Genomic DNA, 26,194 nt, shown 5'->3' with positions numbered 1-26,194 from the left:
CCGGTGATGATAGAAGGGTCAGCCTTGGTGAGAGGAAGTCCTCTCTGGGCCGTGCCACTGCTTTTTCCCTTCTGCTGAAGCCACTTTATTCGTCAGCCCACTGAGCATCAAGCGGGGATGGTGGGAGGAGGCTGACTAACAGCTCCAGTGTGGGGGTCTTTTTCTCTTGACCGCAGCTAACCTCCACTCCAGAGGCCTTTGGGGAGCCCCCCTCAGGCCCCACTTTGAGATACCCCTCTGCCTTCCTCTTCTCCAGACTTCCTTGTCATCAAATTCCAATCTTTTTCCTCCCAAGTCCCTGAACACTTGTCCAAACTATAGCAATTTATCACCCACCAGGTGAGCTCTCCCACTACAAGCAAAATGGACTTGGAGATGGGCTGTTTCAAGTTCAGCCGCAAGCATGATTTCCCATTCTACATTGTCCTTCAGGGCCACCCCTGACTCCGGCCATGACTTTGCACCAGTCCACTTCCAACTTGTGAAGCCATGTTTGATTTTTTTCTGCTTTAATCAACTGATGGGTGCTCTCCACGTGGCCACAGGTGTGTCAGAGTAGGCGCATAAGGGTGCAGGCTTTGCTCCAACAGCTGACTTGCTCCTTCAGGATATGCTCTGGCTGGATTCCCTAAATGTCGTTCCCACTCCGCACGCTGCTGATTAGGCCTGACCTGGCAGCTTGAGGAGCCAGACCACACCCAGTTCAGATGGGCACTTCTCTTTACAAGGACAACAGTTGTCCTTTATCTGGGTGTTTAGTCTCTAGAAGGGCCCTAGAGCAAGCCAAGGAGAGTTATTAAGAGAAGAAGGCATGGTTTGCTTCAAAACCCAGGGGCCTGAGCTGTGATTCTTCCATCCAGGCTTGCCATAGGCTCTACGCAGCAGTCTGAGCTGCCAGAGGCCCTTGGACTCATGAGCCCAAGCGGCAGAGCTGCCTGTATGGTGTCTGGACCAGTTGAAAAGCCTCCTTATGCTCAGCCCCGCTCAATGTTACCTCAGAGGTTACTCAGTAAATGAGTAGGAACTGCCAACTCAGAGTCCTAACACTCTCATCAGGTCTCTTGCCTCTCCCTGGAACGGGGTGCAGAGTGCAGCATCTTATTTTTCTCTTTGTAGGGTATATCTCAACAAGCTTGCGATCAGAACACTAATCCTGGAAACATCTGTAGGGTGGCGGGTCATTGCATTAAATGGAATTTTTTGTTTGAATCACGGACATCCATGGGTCATTCTAGAGTATCCTGCGGCTTCTTGTTCACACCATCTCATCAGCATAGTGTCATCGTCTAGCGAGGCAGCATGATCTCTTGTGGGCTGGTGAGATGACCCAGGTCCCTGCGTGCTATGGACTCTCAGGATCTCATCCTGTAATGGTCACTGACCTAAACCTGTCAGACTCCCGTATTTGAGAGTGTGTTGCCTCTACTCACTCCTTTTACTAAGCAATGACGGGGTAGGGTTCAGTGGTAACTTGAACTAAAGTGATTAAATCAGAGAATAAGCAGTTTCTCAAATGATTGGAGGGCTAGAAGAGCAGATTCTGAGCAGAGCTTTCAGGTGGGTCTACTAGAGACAACACTGCAGAACTCGTCAACCAGGTTTGTGGCCAGCTCTGCCGTGGTCAGGGTGCAGGGAACCAGGACGCCAGCACACAGCTGATGGCTATGGGCCCCCAGACTTGCTGGCATTCTCAGTGGTCCGCACTCTGCTTCTCCATAGCCATGAAGCCACAGACCACACGTGGAGAACCCTGCTAAAGCTGCTGCAGAGAAAAGAGCCTGCTCCGTGACCGAGTGCCAGGACTGAGCTTGCCAGCCGTAACACAGCCTTTGCCTTCAGGCATTCCTTCTGCTTCCAGGTGGCACGGACACCACCCCGGTGTCACCTTTTTGATGGGAGTCAGGCCACACGTGGAACCTGGGCTCTGAGGATGTGTGCAGTCTCCAGCAGGCACTAGGCCACCTGCCAGGGGCAGGGAACAGAACTGAGCGAGCCCACCTGCCAGATCTGCCAAAGTGGCCATGCAAGAGTTTTGGAAATAAAAGGACTTATCAGCTGGTTAACTATGAGGAAAAGGGAAAGGGAGTCACTAAAGAGGAGCTGGTTTGGGAAAAGGAGATGCTGCAAAGGTAGAGTTGGAGAAAGAAATGTGGGACTAAAACACAAGATAGAGATGAGAGACAGACAAAGAGAGGAAAAAATAGACCAGAAAGGCATAAAAAAGCCAAAGAAGCTTCAGGAAGGAAGGGAGTGCCAACAGAAAGAAGAAGAGAGGAGGGAGAAAGGGTTTGGAACTCCACCATGGGAAAGTAGCCAAGATACACTCAGCCGCATCTTCCCATAATTACCCACAAACATTGCTCTTTGGAGAGGTGGGCAGTCTGTGGGATTTCAGTCCTGGGGAAAAAGATAACGGCAGCAGTAACAACAATAACAATAAAAGCACAGGTCCTCAAAGTTTTTATTGTTTAAAATATCTTTGTATATAATCAAGAAAACAAGGACAAGCTGATTTTTCCCTTTCTGTTTTAAAATATCACCTTTTAACAACCACACATTCAGTTCAATTGATACACACAAACTCCTGGCTGCGAGATATGCAAACTGTTATCACCCTGGAATTTGTTAGGCGTTACAGTGAATCCTGCAGGGACTGCGTGGTGTTGAGTTGGGATAGACACACTTCAGAGAAGTGGTATTATAAGCAGTTCTTCACTCATGGGTAAAGGGCTATGTTCTTAAAAAAAAGAAGAAAATAAAAATTTGGTTTCTTTTAAATAAAAAATTTAGACTAAAAGGCAAGCAAAAAGGTTGGCTAGATAAAAGAACTATGAAAAATAGGCCATAAACAGAGGGAGGCTATCACGCTATCTTATCTTCTCAGAGTCCCAGTTTCTCATCTGTAAAATGGGGACAATTGTCCTTACTTCATAGTGTTTTTGTGAAGATTGAATCAGGTAATAATTTGTGTAATACACTTAACCCAGGGTCTGGCACAAAGTAAGCACTCAAAAAATGTTAATTTGTTATTATTGTTAAAAATGCTAGCACATTTGTATCTTTAGGAGGGCTACTCAAACTGTAAGCTTAGATTTTTCAAATAGCTATGTCAACCACAATCCTCACAGTTTAATTATACATCCAAAATCTGGATTTTTTTCTCTCTCAAATATATTAAATTATGGCTAAGAATACATTAGTAACACATAAGGAAAGTTAAATGCAATAGAAAGCAACAAATAAATCTAGTTCACCAATGTTGAATATTCTTTCAAAGCAAAGAGAAGGACACCTTCAAATGATAAAAACTTCAAAAGTAAAAACAAAATTATAAAATCAAAAAACAAGCAAGAGCCTGTCTTATATTAATATACCATTTTAGTATATCCAGGGAGTTCCTTTCAAAGATAAAATTTAGGAAGCTAAAAGGAAGGTGTTTGCTCAATACTTACACTTTTTTTTTTTTTCAGAATATTACACGGTACAAACGTTTTGGTTATATGAATTACTATTGTAGCGTTCAAGTTATAAGTGTGCCCATCACTTAGATAGTATGCATTGTACCTGTTATGTGACTTTATCTTTTTTTCTGACCCAGGTTCTGGTGTTCAAAGGAAAGAAGTGTTATTTCTCATATACAACATGTGTACACTGCTGCCCCCTGCTGCCAAAGAACTGTTCAGCAGATAAATAACCTTGACTGGATTGCAAAAATCCCTGTGATGTTTTATTTTGCATAGAGAGTTAAATATATTATGTATATCAATATGTATTCCAGAGTTAAATGATTCAGTTATAGAGGTGGATAATTTCAGTAAGATAATGTCTATAGAAAAACCATTTTACGTGCCTAGAAATTGGGTACACAGCGCATTATACAAATTTATATCATTTTATTTATACAGTAGCCCCATGAGGTAGATGGTAGTATTATGTCCATTTTAGGTTGAGAAAACTGAGACTCTAAAAGTGGCTCTGCTAGTAAGTGGCAGAACTGGCATGCAAACTTCAAACTACTTCGACCCAAGCATCAGAAATTTGATTCTCGGCAAGTCTGAAGCAATGAGGTATTGCACCATCTTTCCTCCACTTCTTTTTCATTGAGGAGCAATTTGCAAGCAAATACACTATAGTAAAGCATGAGCCAAGAAGGAGGTGTGTAGGGGTAAAGGCTTTCGGGTGGGCAGGGTTAGTCTAGGGAAGGCTTCTGCAGATCAGCAGCCTCCTGGGCACTTGCAGAGGGCTGCTACGGCCCACTGGGAGGTCTGGGCAGCTCCCAAACCCCTACCAGGAAGGATGTGGTGGGCAAAGTCTGGCCCTTGCTCAGCTTGGCTCTCCCAGCTGGGGAAACGCTCCCATTAGGCCTGGCCCTGGAGGCTCTGGAGGAGTGAAGGCACACCCTCCAACCCAAAGGTGACACCTTTTCATAATTTGCCAGGAGACATGGCTTGCACTGGTCTTGGCACTGTAGGAAGCATTGCTGAAGGGGTTTACCTGCCTGAACGAAATTCGCAAGCCTAGCAAGGGCCCTTTTCTCAGGCAAAGCGGGGTGCACCAGGAAATCCCCCACCACCAGCGCCACTGCCACCAGCATATTTAGAGAATGCCTCATTTAGCTGGGTAGAAGGAAGAAGGGAGATGATGAGTCACAGTTGGATGTAGGAGGGCAGGAGACAGCTTCTTTGGAATTTTGGGATCCAAGCAGAAAGAAGAATGATGTCAAGCTTCCCTGAGGTGATACCAGAATCCAACAAACCCTAAAAGGAGCTTTCATGCATTGTAGAAATGAATGGAAATTGAGTAGAAATGGCAGTCCAATGTGGGCAGGAGAGGGTCCCCTAATTTATCTGGTCAAACTGGCAAGTTTAGGTATTTGAAAGTTCACTGGACCCTGGAGGAGGGCATGGAAGTTACCAAGAGCTGGAGGTCCCTGACAGGTTCCATGGCCAAGAGAAGAGGCCCTGTGCCAGTCCAGCTGGGGACTGAAGCAGGGTGAAGTGACTTAGCAAATGGGTGCATCCAGGTGGTAGGACGCACCCTGACAAGCCGAGAGTGGAGCTACAACTGCAGGTAGCAGCACAGGACCAAGGATAACCTAAACCGCGACTGAAGACTTTTTTCATCAATTACACTAAGTGGCTATCGTATATGATCCCTCAGGAGTTTAGAACAAACTCTGTTGGAGAAAGAAAAAAACAAATTAATAAGCAATAATGAATGTAGTGGAATTTTCCATGTGAAATGACTGAGGCATCACTAGGGTCATAGTAGTTTACATGAAAGTGGCCCGATGTGGTTGTCTGCAGGGGAGCTGGGGCCACATTGCCTGGTAGGGACATTCCTGGGTCTGTGATGTCAAATTCACACCTACCACATGCTGCCGTAGGAAACTGAATTGAGTGTGTGGACAAGGTGATCTTTCACTGGTAAGGCCCTAGAACGGCTGAAGTGGGAGGCTTATCAGGTGGCGGGAATGACAGCTTTAACCTCAATTCAAGCCAAGGCTGAAAGAGAAATTTGCTTTCCCTCATGAGCTTTACTTGTTCTGCTTTGTATTATCCCTTCATTTGCATGCAACTTTGTTGTCTCCCTAGAAATGGGGCTGGGAGAGCTCAAATGCAGAACCTAACAAGGATTCTGGAATAGCAAGTGAGGACGCCAGAGCCCTGTTTCCATGCGAGGTTCCAGGTCCTGGGAGGAAACTGTCAGGGCTTTGGAAACTGTGCATGGAGGTCAGAGTGCTCACACACCCCAGGTAAACGGCTAGAAAGCAAAGACAGAAGTTAAGGCTGCTTGCCCCTGGTGGACATGGGCCCTGGGAAGAGTGGACCTCACCGTCCTGTGTTCCAGGGTTGGCAAAGACGGCTCTGGATATGATGGGAAGGCAGCCACCCCCCAGGACGCTCTCTAATTACTTATGTGGGAGAACTTGGCACAAACTCCTGGAGCCAAGGGAGGAGCTGTCAAAAGCAGAGCTGGGATTCTTTCTCAAGCAGCAGCAGAACAACCTCTCTTAAGTTTCGTTCAAGGAACTAGGGAAAATCCTCCACTTGAAATAGGAAGAGCCAATAAGGTAGGACAGGAACCCCTGGATACAGAGGGGGTAGAGGGTAGGCAACAACGGGGACTCTTCATCTCATATGGAGAGGAAGATGGAGATGAGCCCAGGGGTGATGAAGGGAGAGTGAAATTGAGGCTCTCTTAACAAAACTTGAGCCAAATACTTCTGCAATAGTCATCTGTGTCCTGGAACATTCTAAAGCTTAGCAGGCCTGCAGGAAACAAAGAACACTTTTTATTTTGTAATAATTTCAAATTTAATGGAGAAGTTGCAAGAATCATACAAGAAATTCCTCAAAAGGAGGCCTTTACCTAGATCCAACATTTTGCTCATTGGCTTTATCATTCTTTGTTGATCTATCTATCCAAATATATACCATGTCTATACTTATATATAATTTGTTTCCAAAACCATTTGAGAGTTAGTTACAGATATCATGCCCCTTTATCCCAAAATAAATCAGTGTGCTTTTCCCAAGAATAAGGACATTCTCTTACATAACCACAGTACAGTGATCAAAGTCAAGAAACTTAACAGTGATACAATACTATGATCTAAACCATAATCTCTATTCAAATGTCATCTATTGTCCCAGTGATGTCCTTTGTAACTAGCTATTTTCCTGGTCCAGGATTCAAGATCACTCAGCGCATTTAGTTGTTCTATCTCTTTAATCTCCTTTAAACTGGAGTGGTTCTTCAGTCTTTTTGTTTCTTAACCTTGACAGTTATTTTGTACAATTTCCTCAATTTGGTTTGCTATAATGTTTCCTCAGGATTAGAGTCAACTAATGCATTTTGGGCAGGAATTCCTGAAAATTGCTGTGTCCCCTCTCAGTACATTGTAATAGCAGGTACTGGATTTCAGTTTGTCCCAATATTGGTGATGCTGTTAACTTTGATCATGTAGTTAAGATGGTGTCCAACAGATTTCTCCACTGTAAAGTTACTATTTTTCCAAAGACCACGCTTTAAATCTCACGAATGTAAGCAGTAGCATGGGTGAGCAAAATCTACCAAGGGCTCCTCCATTTCTATAAAATGAACTTTGTCCCTCCCTACTTAAACCCTTTCCAGAGTATCTTAATGACTAGAAAAAAGTTTGAGCTGGAAGGGATCTTAGGTTTCATGTGGTTCCCTCTTTCCCAAGTGGGGGGTGCTTATTGCTCGTGGGATAAGATGATTTTTATGTGTTGCACATTTGTATTAGATTTAATTGTATCACTTAGTAGCAATTATCTTTCCAATCTTCTGAGTACATCTGATAGAAAGGCTCATTTGGGTGCTAGTTGCTAATATTTTCCTTTTCTTTTACAAAAGAGACAAGAAAGGGAAGGAAGGGGTCTTTGGCAGGCAATAGTATACAGTACTTCAATACCTTTTAAAAAAATTACATATATTTTTATAGTTACTGGCTCTTTATTGAACGTTATGTAAAATTTTCATTAATGGTAGTAACAAAATTTTTCTTTTAAATTACATTTTAAAAAGTGAAGTAAAATAAATGAGTCCATTTAGAGAAATTTTAAGAACTTAAAGAAAACTCTTAGGTAGGGAGCTATGGAAGTGGTAAGAAGATATGGCCCATAGTTGTGAAGATAGCAGGGGAATCATTAAGTTTGGGAAATTTACGTTTAGGCCAAAGTCCTTAAAGGAAATTGACAGGCTGGCTAGCTGACTCTTCCTCTCTGCAGGTCTCCTGATGGAAATTTGGCAGGAGAAGCACAGATGCTGGCAAAAAACAGAACAGGCCACATGAAGGCCTCCAAAGCCTCAAATTCAGGTTGAGAGGACAGGTGTAGGCTTTTTGCTGTAGGCTTCTGACACACCTGCCTTCCCATCCTGCCCCCATCACTCATTGGGTAGCCCTTCACTTTCTCTAATTCTCATTTATCTCATCCTTTAGATGGGGATAGTAATAAGTGGTGCATAACTCATACCTTGTTAGGATTATATGAGTTTAGGTATATAAACCGTCCAGTGCAATGTATGTCGGTCAGGAAATGTAGGATAATACGTTGAGGTCATTTTTCTTTTGCGGGGACAGGGATAGGGCAGGAGTTGGGGCCCTGAAATAGTAACCAGGAGCGAGATTTTTCTCCCACCCCTCTTTATTGGAAATCCAGCGTGCTCAAGCCCGGGCTGTTTCCTAGGCCTACGGTCCCCTGCCATGCCTAGTTCCTCTGAAGTCGCCCTTAGTCAGGACGCTAGGTGCCCTAGCCCAGGCCACTCCAGGAGCCGTGACAACACTCGCCCGGCTCAGCGCCAGGCAGCCCTTGGCTGTCCCGGCTCCCAGCTCCCGGCTCCGCACTGAGGCTTCTGCGCATGCGCGCCCGCGTCCCGCGCCTGTTTGGCTGTTTCCATGGCTACGAAGCCCATCGGCCGCGGATCCGAGAGCGACAAAATGAAGCTCAAAAGCCTCTTGCTCCGGTATTACCCTCCGGGTAAGTGACGGGCCCTCTTTGCACCGACGCGGAGCCCCGGACCCCAGACTGGGAGGGTCTGGGCGGGGAAGGGTGCCGGGAACCCGGGGGGTCGGCAGGATCCCGGAGTGGGTGACCCGGGTGGGACGCGAGGTCGCGCACTTCCCAACTTGGGCCCCTCACTCCTTCTGATGCTGGACTCTATTCCTCAAAACTTTAAATAACTCTTTTAGGACATCATTAAACTAGTCTGTGCATGTCAATCAATCGTCATTTGATTGCCTACTGCGCACACGCTTGTGCTCCGTGCTGTGGGACTCTAGGTTCTTAGTCCTTGATTCCATTGAGTTAAGTAATTACGAAATAAACCCACAAAATGCTACAGTTTTAGAGTAGGATATCCTTGCCTAGTTTTCTAGTTTTATAGGTGAGGTTGTGATCACCTTTAGAGAATAGGTGAATTTCACTGATCACCCGTCTTGGTAGGACCAGAAAGGGGAGTAGAACTAGGCTTCTAATTCAGAACTCATATTAAAAATAAAAAACAAAAAGCCTGCAAAATTTACCACAAAGCAGCATATGACTAAATACATGTGCCCAAAGAAAACTGCGGTTAAGACGTGTCATAAAGATTTCAAAGGAGGGTAAGAAATTTTGGGCCAGTTTGGTTTAGGATAGGTTTATGAAGGGTGGGACTTAGAGAATTTAGGGTCCACTGTCTCATCCAGGCAACACATCCAACTGCTTAGTCAACGCCTCCACCGAGGTGTCCAACAGAGTCCTCACGATTCCTTTTCTCCAGTCCCATCCTAATCCTGCTGCTTCCTCCCGCTGGGCCCTGTCGGTAGATGGCATCACACGTCCAGGTTTTTGGCAGAAACCTTGGCGGTCATCTTTGGTTCTCTCTTGTCATCACTCACGGCCCCTCTCTGTACTCCCTCACCCATCCCATTGACGAATTGTCAGCTCTTCTTCCAGAATATTCTGTGAATCCATCAGATTATCCTTCATTCCATAGCACAGGTTTCTTGGTCTAACATCCCTGCCAGCTACCAACCTAGTCCAACCCACTCTGGCATCCGTGTCCTCTTGCTGGGCTACTTAAGTGAGTTGCCAACTGGATTCCTGGTTTTCGCCCCTCATCTCCTACAATCCGTCTGCCACCAGCAGGCAGTGGGATCTGCATTTAAGCTCTCAGTCAGTTTCCCATCACTCTTAGAATAAAATTCCCATTCTGCAGAATCTGACTCAGCCTGCACTGATGACTTCTAGAACCTTACTCTTCTACCCTCGCTGTACTTCAGACTTCTTTAGCTGATTTCCAAGACTGAAGAGAGGTGCTTTCACTCAGTGTTCCATTCTGGACACAGCTTTCCCTAGACCTAGGAATAGCTGAATCCTTTTCTTCATTCATTTTCAGTCAGTGTCAACCACCCAGGGAGACCTTCCTTTCCCACCCACTCAAAGTAGCCCACACTGATTTCACTCTATGCCATTTAGTTTTTTATGTTTTTCAGTTGTCATCTGAAACTCTATTTATTATGTTTCAAATGTCTGCCTCTTTCTCATAGAATATAAACTAATACCTTGTCTCTTTTGTTCACTGCAGTATCCTCAGCTTCTGTAGGAGATCCTGGGACACAGGAGGAATGTGTGTTGAGTGAGTGTGTGAATAAATGGATGCGTATGATGAAAGAGGTCAGTCCAGGCATGGAAATTGTTGTGAATACGTATTTAAAATCTCAAGGGGTGCTGCTTCTGCCTCCCTGCAAGAGTGGGCCTGGGCAGCAACTTTCTCCAGTGTGAAGTTAACATTTGTCAAAAAGGCATTTGTTGTCTCCTTTGTAGAATTCCAGTTAAAATAACATGAAAAGGCCATAGATATGAAAGTATCTATGAAATTTAAATTATATATAGTTATCTATTATATGGAACATTTTAAATTGAGACTAATAGCCTATCCCCTTCCAGCATTCCACAGTTTTCTTTTGGCTATACTTGCCCATAGGCCAGGGCTGGGTCCCATAAATAGACAGATAAAATGAAGGTTTTGTCCTCATCTCTTTGCTGTGGAGCGTAGGTTCAGAATGTGGGCTCGAGGATCGTAAGATCCTGCTGCTATCTCATTTGATTCCTTGACTTCAGAGTAAATAAACCTCCTTGAAAGAATGTTTTCTTCAATTTCTCTCCTTCCTTCTGCCTTGAACTCGTTTCTATCTTGTTCTTATCCTCACTGCTCATGGAAACTGCCCTCTTCAAGATCCCCAATGACCTCCGTGTTGCTAAATCAACAGGCCAAGCCACAGTCCTTGCCTTGTGTGCATCTCATATGGGGGTCTCCAGTGGTCTTCCCCATCTCAGTAGATTGCAGTTCTGTTTCTCTAGTTGCTCACGCCAAAATTTTGGACTCATCCTTGTCTCTTCTCTTTCACGCATCATATCTGGTACAATAACAAACCTTGTCATCCCTACCTTCAGAATATATGCTGAATTCAACAACTTCTCCCCAGTTGAACACTACTGTTCTCTTCAGGGCTAAAGCTTCCTTCCATCCGTTTCCTACTTCAGTCTGTACAGCAGTGGGTTGACTCTGCTAGAACGTAAACCTGACCATGTCACTCTCTGCTCGAGCAATGGCTTTTCATCTCACTTAAAGTAAAGGGGCCGTGATCCCCAAGGCCCTGCAGGATCTGCCCCTTGCTTTGCTTCTCTGATCTCACCACTTTGCAATTCCCCTGCCAGCGACATTACTCTTCCTGGTGTTCCTTGGACCTGGCAGTGTGTGTGCCCACTCAGGGTCTCTGTGGTTGCTGTTTTTTCTGTCTGGAATAATCCCCTGGACATTTGCAGAGCTCGTGCCTCTACATTTTAAAAAACTCTTTCCTCAAAAGTGTGTAAAGTGAAACCGTAGGTGACCTTCTTTTCTAGAACTTCCATCTTCTTCCCACGGTATTTCACAGTCCCCTTCCCTGATCTGTCATTTCTCCTCAGCCCTATCTCAATCCAACAGAGTATAATTTTACTCATTTATCTTGCTTAGTCTTCCCCACTGGAAAGAAAAAACTCTGTGAGGGTAGGGACTTTGTCAGTTTTGTTTACTACTGTATCTCTAGCATCTAGACAGAGTCTGGTGTATAAAATAGGTACTCATACATTTGTTTATATGTTTATTGAATAAATGAGCTTAATGACATGGCATGTGCTGAGAAGAATATCTTGAACTCTTCCTGAAATGTGAAAGGGTCAGATAAGGGACCTTTGATGTTCACTCCAGCTTTAAAAGTCTAGGGTTCTAATAACACTCTTGATTCAAGTAAGGTATTAGACTCTAATGAGGTTACATTACTTAGCATGCTTAGACATTTAATTTCTGAATTCCAATCTTTGGTGGACCATATTATATGCAAGCTTCCAAAATACTATGAATAGTTGGTGGGTGTTTCAATAACATTATCAAATAGGAAAAAATTGCTCACCACTGAATCATTGCCATGCTACCTTTATCCCTTCTGCATGTAGAGCAGTTTTGTTTTGCTTCCTAATCCTCCAGTTTCAGCCCTCCTGTTTTCTTTGGAACAATGTATAGGTCAGGAGCATTATCTTGTTGGCACCCACTGAATTATCCCTCTCCCTACCTAAATTCCTGAGGTCTAAATGTACATAGCAGTAACATGGCTAACTAAACATGGGACATTCTCTCTTTATCTTGGTCACGTTCACTAATTCAGAAGCTCTATGCTTTGTGAAGAGTAAATGTTGACTATGTGCTTTTCAGCTGACTCAGGGCAACCTTTGTCTTTTATTTATTGTCTGCTGCCCCTAGTTCTTTGACCAGAAGAAACTAAATAAACATCAATCAAACTGGTTAATATTCTGAGCAATTTAAAGATTTCTATTGATTATGACCTAAGAAAGAACACTAATATCATTTGAAGCATACCCTTCTTATATATTGAAGAATTTTGGGAGTCAGGCTTCTTATGTAAGAATTATAGTTTTTGTGTAATAGAAGATCAAGACTGTTAAGATACTACGGGAGGCTGGACATGGTGGCTCAGCCTGTAATCCCACTGCTTTGGGAGACTGAGGTGCAGGATTGCTTGAGGTCAGGAATTAGAGACCAGCCTGGGCAACATAGCCAGACTTTGTCTCTACAAAAAATAATAAAAAATTATTTGGGTGTGTTGGCACACGCCTGTAGCCCCAGCTGTTTGGGAGGCTGAGGCAGGAGGATCCCTTGAGCCCAAGAGTTCGAGGCTGCCCTAATGTACTCCAGCCTGGATAACAGTGAGACCTTGTCTCTAAGAAAAAGAATACTATGGGAAACAATCACTGAAGAAAAACATATATTTCTGGCAGCATCTTTATCTATTTTCTGTTTTTATTCTTCACAGCTTTGTCACAGCCTTTTGCTCTTATTGGAGCTCAGTAATCATTTTGCCTTGATGTTTGGTCATAGTAAAGCAGTCAAATGTGCATATTTCAGATTGTGCACTTTATTTTCTAGATCCATTTGTACAGCGTCCCAACTAGTTTTTAGTAGTTGGCTCAAAAACTGTGAATATTTTAAAGATTTTATTAGAAATAAGATAGTAGTGAATAGAGAAAGCAGACTTTTGTTAATTTGTTTGCTAAAATTTAAAACATGCATTTTCTTAGGATATTAGATTATGCTGTGTAGGCTGTCAAGTGCTAATTCTTTTCAACCTTTCTCTAAGTTATAGATTACTATTATATTGCTTATTAATTGTTTCCATAATTTATTTACTCAAATATTTATTTCCTCAATAATAAATAGTGCATATCGAGTACTCCTATATATAATGCAAAAAAACTAAAATTACAGATCAGGAAAGAAACAATTCTTGATGATAATGATGATAACGATAGTTCACATTGATATAAACTTTGTGTATTTTAAAGTAGGCATCTCATTTGAGTTTTCAAATAACCTCATAAGGAATTTTCATCTTCAAGTGTTTATATTCTAATAATGTTGATCGTTATCATTCTTCTCCATTTTCTTATTTTTCTCTTACATTTTTGGCTATAAAATATTTACCCAGAGCCAAATCATGAAAAATACAAGAATATCTAAGATCATCCTTATTCCCCTGAAGATGTGATGGCCCCTTGAAAGGGGGGTGGCCCATATTAAAAGGGTTTACGTCAAATGATGTTAGTATTCTTTACTTAGATCATAATCAATCAGTAGAAACCTTTACAGTGGCCAGAATATTAGCCAGTTTAATTGATGTTTATTTAGTTCCTTCTCTCAGTCAAAGAACTAGACTGCACACAATAAAAGACAAAGGTTGTCGTAACTGAGACAATCTCTTGAACAGAACCAAGTAGCATGAAAATGCCTGATTCTTCAAGGTTGCTAATGTTGAGTATTACCAGTCTTTGTAATCTTTGCTAATCTGATGGATAAAAAATTATGTCTATTTTAATTTGTATTTTTTATTATTAATAAAGTTGGGAACCTTTTGTTTTGATGTGTTTATTGATTCTCAATCAGTGGTTTTCAATCAATGGTTCTCAAAGTGTAGGGGATCCCTGGGAACCCTCAAACACTTTCAGCAGGGTCTCAAGGTCAAACCTAGTTTCATAATAATATGATGTTATTCGCTTTTTTCACTGTATTGACATTGTCACTAATGGTGCAAAAGCAATGGAAGGTGAAACTGCGGGTGCCTTACTACAGATCAAGGCAGTGATACAAACTCTAATAGTGGTCATTATATTCTTCACTAATACACACTCATAGTAGGAAAAAAAACCCCAATAACCCAGTTTCACTGAAGAATGTCCTTGATGAAGCAGTAAAAATTATTAATGTAGTGAAATATTGACATATGAGTACATATATTTTAAATATTCTGGATGATGAAGTAGGAAGTACTAATAAAGCATTTTTGTTGCCTAATTAAGTCTGGTAGCTATCTTAGGACAGTGGTCCCCAACCTTTTTGGCACTAGGGACTGGTTTCATGGAAGACAATAATTCCATGGACTGGGGGTGGGGTGGGGGAATGCAGTGTTGTGGGGGGCGAGGTGGCAGTGGGCGGTGGTCATGGTGTGGAGCTCAGGTGGTGATGAGTGTCCCGTTTCCTAACAGGCTATGGACTGGTACTGGGCCACAGAACCAGGCCCCTGGGGTTGGGGACCGCAATCTTAGGGAAAGCACATATGTTTGCTTGAGTTGTGAAATGATCTAACCTTTTTTTTTTTTTTTTTATGGAAGAACATTTTTACTTGAAAGACTGAGAAACAAACATGGTTTTCAAACTTGTACATTTGGCAGACACTTTCTTGAAAATGAACAAAGTGGGTCTGAAACTTTCATTCAGAACTGTCAGCATTTCTTGGCAGTGACAAATTTGAGCTTTTAAGCAAAAATTATAATTTCAGAAAACTTTTATCTACCACTGTGACTTGACAGCTTATCAACAGTAAGAGTTTTCTTATGACAGATATTGGTAGTGATAGTAACAAATGTGATTTTTGATATTGCATGATGAAATATGTCAACATTTAGAAGATATGCGTAACTCAATAAACCTACATTTTTCAAATGTCTAGTGCATGATCACGTATGGATCATGCATGGATAAAAGATTCATTGAAAGTGCAAGATAGAGCAATGGATTTTAATGTATCAGTGTTTGGAGAAGTTCACTGATATGGTTTCAGATTCTACATTGCAAGAAATTATCATTTGTTGAGTTTTAATATAATATAAAAAATATTTGTAATAATCTAAATAGGCTATTAAAGTGCTCCTTTGTTTTCCAGCTATGTATCAGTGTATCAACATATTTTTTCTTTTACTTTATCCAAAACAATATACAAGAACAGCTTGAATGCAGAAACAGAGATGAGAATCCAGCTGTCTTTAATTAAAGCCAGATATTAAAGAGTCTTGCAAAAGTGCAAAACAGTGCTATTCTTACTTTTGTGAAGGGGTAAATATAGTTATTAAAAAAAAACATGCTATTTATGTTAACATGTATGAATTATTTTTAAACAACTTAATATTTTAAAAATTTCCCAATTTTAGTTTTAATATGGAAAATATTATAAAAATGAAAACTTTTCATTGTCCTCAGTAATTTTTAAGAGTGTAAGTTGGTCCTGCGTCCAAAATTTTTGAGATTTACTGTCTTATATCCATAGAGTTAGTACAATAAAATGACTAAGAGGCTCTGCTCGGGTTTTTGTTTTTCAGTGTATTATCTCTGTGTTGTTCAGATAGAGTATATTCTATTGATCTGTCAATTCTGTCTTCTGTCATCTTTACTATTGAACCCGTTTAGCAAATTTTTTAATTTTGATTATTATATTTTTCAGTTCTATCGTTTCCATTGGTTAATTTTAATGACTTTATTTTCCATTTTTTTATTTGTTTCAAGTAAATTTGTAAACAATTATCGAAACATTCTAATGACATCTCTTTTAAAATCCTTGTCAGATGATTCCAACCTCTGATTCATCTTGGTATTGGTGTTTGTTGATTATCCTTGGCATGATGGTTTTTTTTTTTTTTTTAATTATATCCTGGACATTTTGGTTATTATTAGGATTCGATTGGATCTAAAGCTTCTAATTTGGCTAAATCTGTTTAGATTTAGCATATAGGCTCTGGTCTACTTTTGTGGGCTTTAGTTCTTATGGCAGTTTAGTGTTCTAAGCCCTTGCAAGATTATTTTGGTTGACTTTGCTTTTCTGGTGCTGTTAAGGCTCTTGCTCATTCCCTGCTGGTGCAGGGGCAGAAGGAACTTCCCTGGTGTGCCTGCTGTCACTGGGTGTCCTTCTGGGTCACTCTTGGGCCTGGTTAGGAGGCAGGGAGACACAGCCTTTTTGATGCTGCTTTGGTGCCTGTTTGTGGGGTGGTGTTTGAGACATCACAGGACTTCACTGCTGCTCCTTGTGGGTAGATGAACCGTTCACCAATGGCCTGCTTGTGGAGTGGGGTCTGAGAGGTCCTAGGAAAGGGTTGGGGAACCTGTGGCCTTCTAGGTCCTTAAGTGTGGCCTTTTGACTGAATCCAAATTTTACAAAACAAATACTTTTATTTTTATTAATACCTTTTTGTTCATCTTTTATAATTTTATTTTTAAAATGAACATATTTAAAATACAAAAGAATAGAATAAGTTTTAATGAAATAATCCTCCCAGATTGACCAGCACAATTAGAACATTAGTAAGTCATCAGGACTAGATTGACGGCTGCTATGCTCATGATTTAGTTCTAACTTCCCCTGTCTGACTAGCGCCACTACTCCACGGCTGGTTGGCAAGAGTTTATGAGGGTTAAGCACGCCAGTCTATTATCAGCTTTTGACAACAGTGAACTGTGTTTCTGTTTGAAGTGGACTTTGTGAATAGTTGCACAGCTCCAGTGGAATTTTTACATTCTGTCTGCTTAACAGCCCATCATATCAAAGACCACCAAGAGAACGCTGAAGGAAGAAAACAGATTTTTTTAGTGAGGATTAGAAATTACAATATTTTCTTGTTCCTGCTAAAGATAAACTGATTTGCTTCCTTTTTGATACTGCAATATCAATACTAAAGAAATTCAATGCTCATCAGTGTTATAACACTCATAAGGAGCACAAATATTTTAAATTAGAGGGAGAGGCATGAAAGGTTGTATTGCAGAAATTGAAAGGTGAAAAGCAAAAGCAAAGACAATTCTTTCAAGCAGCAATAAGACTTGGAAATAATGCCACTTAAGTAACTCATAAAGTAGCTATGTACTCGGAAAAAAAGGAAAGCCATTCAGTGATATGGAAAATCTGAAAAAATGCATTGTTGAAGTTGTAGGATGCTTACTTAGACCCCAATGACATTTCAAAGTACAAACAACTGCCTCTTTCGAGGAGAACCATAACTGATTGGCTGCATGAATTAGCCTTAAACTTAACAGAACAATTTCATGCAATACTTCAAAAGGAAAATATATATTAAATATTATTCAATCGCTTTGGCTGAATCAACTGATACTACTGACTTGGTGCAGGTTTTATACTTCATTTAGGTTGGAACAGAAGATTTTATTTGCTATGAAAAGTCATTCACTTTGGGCACTCTTGGGAACAGAACACAGGGAATAGATATCTTCAACAACTTTCAAGATAAATGTGGTGAAGTTGGACTGAATTTGGTAAATTTAGTGAGTGTATATACAGATGGTGCACCTTCTGTGACAGGAAGCCGTGAAGGGTTTATTGCACAGGTAAAAAAAGTATTAACAGATCCAGATGCTCTCATTTCTTTTCATTGTATCTTGTGTCAGCAAAATCTCTGTTCTAAACCTACTATTTTAAGTAGCACTTTGCAACAAGTTATAAGTATTGTTAACTATATTTGTGCAAATGCAACAGGGCATTGTCAGTTTGATAACATGCTAAAGTTGAATGATGAGGTATTCAACATATATTTGCCATATCATTCTAAAGTACATTGGCTATTGAAGGGACAGGTGTTAGCCAAAATTTTATCTCTGTGAGAACAGATAGTTAAATTTATGAAGAACAGAATCAGCAATGTGAATTATTGAAAGAAGACTTCTGTAAGAATGTAGCATTTCTGTGTGATATCATGTCAAATCAAAACAACTTGAATATTTCTTTGCAATGTAAAACTAAATTTATATATGATATGTGGCAAAAAATCCAGCAAGTGCAGTGGGGACTGGGGCAGCCCAGGGTGTCCACAGGGGGATTGGACAACCTGCAGGGGCCCCAGTTGTGGGGCAGAGTTTAGGGCTCCCTAGTAGTCCTTTGTTGGGCTTTTCTTTTACTGATCTTTTGGTCACAGGGAGCAAGCTTTTTTTGTTTCTTGTATTTTGTTTTTTTGTCTATACCCTTTGTGCTTCTAGGCTGCAGGTCCCCTTGGTTCCAGTTTGGGGGTATGTGGGGGATGAAAAGAAAGTCCAGGGATCTCACCATTTGTCATTCCTCAAGCCCTAGGCCTCCAGCTGGTTCACCTTCTTCTATCAAATCTCCATTATCATTGTCTGTTGAATAATTTCAAGGGTATTTAGTTATCTTTAGAGGAAAGGACCAGAGAAAAGTGATTCTACACAACCTTGTTGTGGAAGCAGACATCACTGCGTGTTTTTTTGTTAAAAGTTTAAAAATTTTTAAAATCAAAATTAAAAAAAATTAAAATAAAAATTTATCTTAAACAAATAAAAATAAAAATCTTAAAAATAAAAATGATGGGAAAGCAGATTAACTTTTGGCACAGGTGGTCATAATAAGTGTTTTATAACATTGTCATTCATTTTTATAGGAATTATGTTGGAATATGAAAAAAGAGGAGAATTAAAGACCAAATCCATAGATTTGCTTGATCTCGAGCCCAGGTAAGTAGCTATATCATACAAGTATTAAATATCCAAAATTTTTATTGGAAAACCTTAACATAGAGTGATGGTGGATGAACTGCATAGACTCCAGACAATACATTATTTTTGAAAAATTGTTCTTCTGTGGTGTGTTACCTCCTGTTTGTTTCAGTGAGTTGTACTGGAGGGTTTTGCTGCAGGAGGAGGAGGTGGGAAAAGGGCCATCACTCTGCTGTTTAATTTCTTTCAAAACAGGTCTTTTTTTGTTTTTGAAAAAAAAAAGAAAATAAACCTTTTAGTTTAGAATAATTTTAGAAAAGTTTTGAAACTGCCCCACACCCAGTTTCCCCTGTTATTAACATCTCAGATTAGTATGGTACGTTTGTCATGATTGATGAGCGAGTATTGATACATAGTTATTAGCTAAAGTTCACACTTTAGTCCGTTTTCCTTAGTTTTTCTGTAATTCCCTTTGAGTCCAGAATCCCACATGACATTTACTTGTCATACTTCTTTAGGCTCCTCTTGGCTGTCCCCATTTCTCAGACTTTCCTTATTTTTGGACCTTAACATTTTTGAGAAACACTTGTTATTGAGTTTTAAGAATATTTACTAAGCCTGTTATTTTCTAAGTAAATACATATTTTATAGGGCTGACTGCCTATGTTCCTCCTCAATTGTCATGGTGCAGAGATGGGAGAACTAGTCTCTACCTGGGAAGTTTAGTGTGGTCCAAGAGGAAATCTCTTGTGAGGTCACAATGCCTCGAGTTCACTCCCTTTAGGAAATCTCATGCAAAACTCCACTTCAAGAGACTGAGTCAGAGTAGGGCTTATACCTGCGGGAGCCCAAATTCAAATAAAGTGCAGATATTCTCAATGGATGAAAATAATAATAACAAAAATACTGTGTTTTAGACTTGTTGCCCGAGACTGTTGGCAAAGGGACCTCTCTTATAGGTTATAGGTGACAGAGCTGCTCTCTAGTTTTAAAATAAGCCCAAATGGCAGCACGGCTGGTGAGAAGGACTCTCTTAATCCTGGAGCTGCTGCCACTCGTGAGAGTTGGCATTTCAGGGGGACACTTGTCTTAGAGGGAGACCAGGGCGTGGCTCAGAGGATGATGGTCTAGGTAGGGCCCAAGTTTTATCCCAGGTGCCTGACACAGAGAAATTACTCAATAGGTTTGTTTTTTTTTTTTTTTTTTTTTTTGAGACAGAGTCTCACTCTGTTGCCCGGGCTAGAGTGAGTGCCGTGGCTTCAGCCTAGCTCACAGCAACCTCAAACTCCTGGGCTTAAGCGATCCTACTGCCTCAGCCTCTCGAGTAGCTGGGACTACAGGCATGTGCCACCATGCCCGGCTAATTTTTTCTATATATATTTTTAGTTGGCCAGATAATTTCTTTCTATTTTTAGTAGAGACGGGGTCTCACTCTTGCTCAGGCTGGTTTCGAACTCCTGAGCCCCAGCGATCCGCCTGCCTCGGCCTCCCAGAGTGCTAGGATTACAGGAGTGAGCCACAGCGCCCGGCCAATAGGTATTTTTTTTTTTTTAAATCAAAGAAGAAACAGTGGCACAGATAGTGTCATTGAATTTCATCTACCACAATCCTTGTTTAATCTATTTTCAAGGAAAATGAGGCTTAGGATCAAACCAAACTTGTTATTTTTGTAAATGGAACATGTTACTGATTTGTGCGACTATGCTAACAGGCAGAAAGTGTCTTTGATAGATATTCACTTAGTCAGTCAGCAACCATGTCTGCGCACCTCCAACATGCAAAGCTCTAGGTTATGTTCTGTAAGAGGCTATGAAGATGCTAGTCATAACCTGTCTGCTTAATGGGCTCATTGTCTAGCTTGAGAGACAACTTGTACAACATAAAATATCACGACAGTTTGGTGATGTGGAAAGTAAATAAATGTCTCAAAAAAAAGCATGTGGTTTTTATCTAGTTCTGCGTAAGAATCTGAAAGTATTGTATCTATAAAAATACTTGAATCACAGATGACACACTGGAGCCACACTACGAGAAAAGAGCAATGAGAGTAGTTTTCATGCCACCGTGCTGTTTGCCAATTAATGTGAATTTTTCCCCCAGACACCTCTTAGAAAACATGATGGTGTTTTTGACATTTTATAAATGTTATGCTTCATAAAGGAATGCAATTCTTCATGTAATAAACATATGGGTAATTTTTGACATGAAATAAAAGTAACATTATTTTTGGGGATAATTTCAGTACTGATGTCAATGCTTTAGTAGAAGAAATCCACAAAGCAGAACCTCTAATCACAGCTTCACGGACAGAGCAAGTCAAACTTATAATACAGAGATTGCAAGAGAAACTTGGCCAGCACGGCAACCACAAATTCTATCTTTTTAAGGTAATACATGTTTTAAAAATACTAGGTAGAAGAATTTCAGTGAACGAATTGATTTTTATTAATCTCTTTCCCCCCAAAATATTTTTCTTTCCCTAAAAATATTTTTCCACAAAAAAAGTTTATGAGCAATTTATTTCAGTGCCTCACACGTATTTGCTAAGACTACATCTCAATAATTGTTAAGTGAATGAGTGAAATTCAAAACATTTATTTCTTGAGAGGTTACATAAAGATTTGTGGTAAGTTTAGCTCTGTTTTGTAATGATAAATTTAAACGATTATCATTATCTGTTAAGGTTAAGTTATTGAATAATTAAAATTTTTTTAGTTAGAGTAATATTAGGAAATTGTGTTTCAAAGTATATGAACATTTCATATTTTCTGCTTTCATGTGATCTAAAATACACCACAGTAAATTATTTATCTATATGAATTATGTAATTTTAATGTGATGTAAATATGTTTATTTTTATCTACCACTTTTGCCGATTAAATACAAAATATAACAAACGTCATTTAGTACTTCAGGATAAGCTTTTATATTTTCTTTATTATTTAAACATATTTAATAGTGTATTCTAGAATTGATTCATATTACACTGCTTTTATTAATATCTTTTATGATTTAGATATAATTATTTTCGTAAAATATAATTATTACTTACACACTTACCTATTCGATCTGATACAAAATATCTGGGCACTCTTTGGTGGTCACCCATCCATTCAAGTTTCTAGAAGAGGATGAGGTTACGTGCTTGTAATATCTCTGCTTCCAGAAGGTGGCACTGTTTAACTTCTAATGTGATCTGGTAATTTATTTTCCAAAAAGAACATTTTTGATAAAGTGGACACTTTTAATAGTTACACTCTGCCAGCAGACATAAAGGGGGTGTCCCAGCCTCACCAGCCACTCTAGTAATAGATTATCCCAATTTATGTATATACAGTCAATAAATATTCAATAAGCAGCCACTATGTGTGCTAAACGTTGTTTTGTAAGATAAATAAGACATACTTGGAAGGAGCTTTAGGATTCAAAAAGTAATAATGCATTGTAAAATCCATATTTGAAACGTGTTTAGTATATTTTCTATGTATACTGTTCATGCAAATATACAAACCTATAAACAAGAAAATGTTACAAATTAGTGCTATTAGGTATCTTATTTAATAGCCATAATTTACCTTAAAGGTAAATTGATGGAAAACAAAGAGCAAATTATGTTTTTCTAATTATCTGTAATTACAAAATGTATTATCTGTCTTAATAATAGAGGGTACAATGTATTTTTTTCTCATTTGCTTAGATATTAAATATTATCCATTTATGACATATAATTAAGACAAGAATGAGTATCTTCATTGGTTTGAAATTAAAATGAATGAATTAAACTTAATTTGCTTTGAGTCTAAGAAATGGTGTTTTCTTTTATTGAAGGTTCTCAGAGCACATATATTGCCACTGACTAATGTTGCACTTAACAAATCAGGCTCATGGTAAGGTGCTCTTTTTATTTCTAATTTTTAGCAATCAAGGGCTAAAATTTTTTTAAATGTTTATTTGCCCAAGATTCCAGTCAGTTAAGTATATAATGTGTTCATTTCTCTGATATCAGTACCCTGCTGAATATTGAGGAGAAATATAAACCCTTTCTCCCACTATTCTAATCTGAGTTTTCCATAATATTTGTGCCATTGTGAATGGGAGGTATATTGGCATCTCAGCAAATATTATAGCCAGTGAATAACTTGACTCAGGAATGGGTCAGGTGGGGTGGTCTCTTAACTGCCTTGAGGGGTCAGGAGCAGTGGACTCAGAGCAGGTGTTTTCCATTTAGCTCAGTGATTTGCAGGATGGCGAAGAGAAGCTTCAAACCTGTGTTCAGAGCCCGGCTCTGGTCAGCTTGGGATCTGAGGTGCTAGGTAGGAAAGATGAGGTAGAAGCCTGCTCTTGACCTACAGACATAAATATAAACATGTCAGTCTCAGTTTGCTAGGGCTGCCATGATAAAGTACCACAAAATGAGGGACTTAAACAACAGAAGTTTATTGTCTCACAGCTGTGGGCGTTAGAAGTCTGAGGTCAAGGTGTCAGCAGGGTGGGTCCTTCTGAGGGCTGAAAGGAAGAATCTGGTCCTCTCTCCTGGGTTCTGGTGGGTTGCTGGCACTCTTCCATGTGCAGAAGCATCACCCTGCCCTCTGCCTTCATTTTCACATGATTTTCTCTGTGTGTGTTTGTGTCCACATTTCCTGTTCTTATAAGGACATTTTGGATTAAGGGCCCACCCTATTCTGGTATGACCTCGTCTTAACTAATCACATCTGCAATGACTCTGTTTCCAAATAAAATCACATGCTAGGGTACTGGGGTTAGGACTTCAGCATATACATTTGAGGAGGGCACAATTCAACCCGTAACGATGTCTATAGCAGATATGTGTAGAGTTGCAAACTTTAGTCTAAATTTACCCATAGGTAGAGGAAGGCCATGGGAGGGAGAAGCAGTTAGATGGAAATTCCTAGAAGAGTATCAAAGATACCACTGGCTTGTCATCCTTCTTGCTTCGTTGAGTTTTAGCAACCATTTGTTTTTACCTTTTATCATTACCACTTGACATTCAGATTGACTTTTCAAAGTTGTGTACTTTTTTCCTGTGTTTGGGAAATATGTGTTTGTTATACTTTTGAAGCAATGTTTCTATTTATGTTTTAAAAATAAAGTCTCTTTTCTAATTGAATACTTAAAGAATGACTAAGATGCTACTATTTTACATTAAAATATTAGATGTCAATATACCAACTGTTCTTGTTGCAGAATAGTCATGTTAAAGGAGCTGTTTATTTATTAAACAGAGTATGTTTGTTGAACCCTTGCTAGTGTGCCAGTCACTGCCCTCGGTCCCGGGGATGGTGATGGGCAGGAGCACCAGTGTGCATACAAGAAACCGTCTGGTACTTCAGAGACGAGCAAGAATGTGACCGTGGCTGATGAGGGTACTTGTGGGAGAAGCTGAGAGTCCTGGAGGAGATAGCCAGGGACCCCTGGCCTTATAGGCCATGAGCAGACGTCTGAATTTCCCTCTAGATTGCTGCGAAGCCATTTAAGGAAGGTTAAAAAAATAGCTCCAATTTCTGAGAAGAAAATAGATTTTTGAAGACCATACATAAGCCAAGACCCACTAGAAGACAGTGTCATTTGTTTAGGCAAGAGATGGAGTCAGTGGAGCTGGTGAGAAGTGGCCATATTAGGGATGTATTTTGAGATTTCACTAACAGTTTGCTGATAGATTTTGTGTGGGGTGTGAGAGGAAGAGAGGAGTTGGGGGTTGATGCCAAAATTTTGTGGTCTGAAAAACTGGGAGAATGATGCAATAATAGACAGATATATTAGAGTTTCAGAAAACATTACTGATTCTTATACATATTATTTAATTATATAATTAACCACTATTAGAAAGATTACTCTTTATTTAATGACTCCTTTTTGGGTTTGAGATAAAATGGGTTTATTCATTAGTTTCTAAGTTAAAGGACTTATCTATTGTTCTCAATTGAACTGTTCTGTGTACATGATTTCTACTGTAAGAGGCAAAATAAGCGGAGTTATTATCCTGCAGGTAAGAAGTGAAGTCTCTATTAACACTGCCATTCTCCTCCTGCCACACGCTTATGTTGCTTGTGTCAGCTTTATCACAGGGAGCTATGACCGCACGTGCAAGCTCTGGGACACCGCGTCTGGAGAGGAGCTGCACACCCTGGAGGGCCACAGGAATGTGGTGTACGCCATAGCGTTCAACAATCCTTATGGGTTTGTCCATCCATTCACTTCTTTCTTCATTCATTCGTTTATTCATCCCTCCATCTATTGGAGGAGTCAGGGGAGAGACAGAGGATTAAAAATATTTGAGTACTGGGTATGTGCTTTGGAAGCCTTTTAAATACCTCCTTCAATGCTTAGGAGAGCCTTCGGGATGGGTATTACCATCCTCACGTAGAACACAAAGGTCAGGGACCCTTCCCAGGACCGCACAGCGGTGAAGCGTTCATGCCCAAGCAAGACCGACTCTGGCCCTTGGGAGGTCCCTGGCAGGCAGTTCCTGCTGATGTGCAGCCCTGGGCTGGTGCCTTTGGGGAATGCGACATGCATAACAGGGTTCACTTCGTGGAGAAGTTACTTTACAGTCTTTCCAGGTAGCAAAAAGGGGGGGGGGGATGGTAACATGCTAAATAACAGTAGCAAGTACAATAGAAGCGTTTAAAAACCAACCTCTAGTAACTGATTCAGTAGATTAACTGTTGTTCTCTGTCTTTTCACATGATACACTGCTGATAGCCCTGGTGCTCTCAAAGTGTGTAGCAACTAGGCTACCCGCTGCTGTGGGTATTCTCTTCCCATTGGTTAGTTTCTAAGCTTAGAAGTTAGTTGTGTTAGTTCTAAGCTTAGGAGTTAGTTGTGTTTGTCCACAAACCTGCTTATGTTGGTTGTGCTTTCAGTTGTAATTATGTAATTTAACTAAATATTACACAAGCTAATGAAATGTGAATGTGAAAAAAAAAAAGCTGTGGTTTTCTATGAACACGTAGACAAGGTAAATCTTTGGGAAAATTGTTACTAAATGAGGTTGTAGATGAGATCAATGTTACATTAAAAAACACATTGTAAAAATATAGAAAAAATTCTCACTCAGATTGTTCTGCAAATATGTTTAAGTTCGTTAAGTTCTCATTCCATTTTTAAAAAAGGAAACTAGAAATTTAGAGGTTTGTTATGATTTCTGTTAGACTGATGGTGAACTCCAGTTAGCTGACCTCACAGTCAAAGAAAAAACCTGGCCTCTTGGAAAAAGATTGGCAAATGAATGTATATTTACATATATTTGAGTAAACATTTTTAGACAAGCAGAGTTGTTTTTTTTCATGATTCTCCACTTTAAATGACTTTTTCCACTAATGAAGCTGGT

General features: G+C 40.1%; 1 protein-coding gene across 1 annotated transcript in view; it reads left to right on the top strand.

The window, feature by feature from the left end:
• The first annotated feature begins 8,406 nt into the window (after nucleotides 1–8,406).
• The window catches only part of DAW1 (dynein assembly factor with WD repeats 1), a 39,647-nt gene continuing 21,859 nt past the window's right edge, over nucleotides 8,407–26,194 (top strand). The window contains exons 1-5 of the mRNA XM_069466406.1: nucleotides 8,407–8,504; nucleotides 18,789–18,861; nucleotides 21,086–21,230; nucleotides 22,672–22,730; nucleotides 24,919–25,041. Coding sequence (XP_069322507.1) covers nucleotides 8,423–8,504; nucleotides 18,789–18,861; nucleotides 21,086–21,230; nucleotides 22,672–22,730; nucleotides 24,919–25,041 — 482 coding nt within the window. The 5' untranslated portion in view covers nucleotides 8,407–8,422. The remainder of the gene's footprint in view (nucleotides 8,505–18,788; nucleotides 18,862–21,085; nucleotides 21,231–22,671; nucleotides 22,731–24,918; nucleotides 25,042–26,194) is intronic.

Source organism: Eulemur rufifrons, chromosome 1 (genome assembly GCF_041146395.1).
Source record: "Eulemur rufifrons isolate Redbay chromosome 1, OSU_ERuf_1, whole genome shotgun sequence".
NCBI classification, from domain to species: domain Eukaryota; kingdom Metazoa; phylum Chordata; class Mammalia; order Primates; family Lemuridae; genus Eulemur; species Eulemur rufifrons.
Note: the sequence above shows the minus strand (reverse complement) of the source record. Positions and strands in the feature narration are given on the sequence as shown.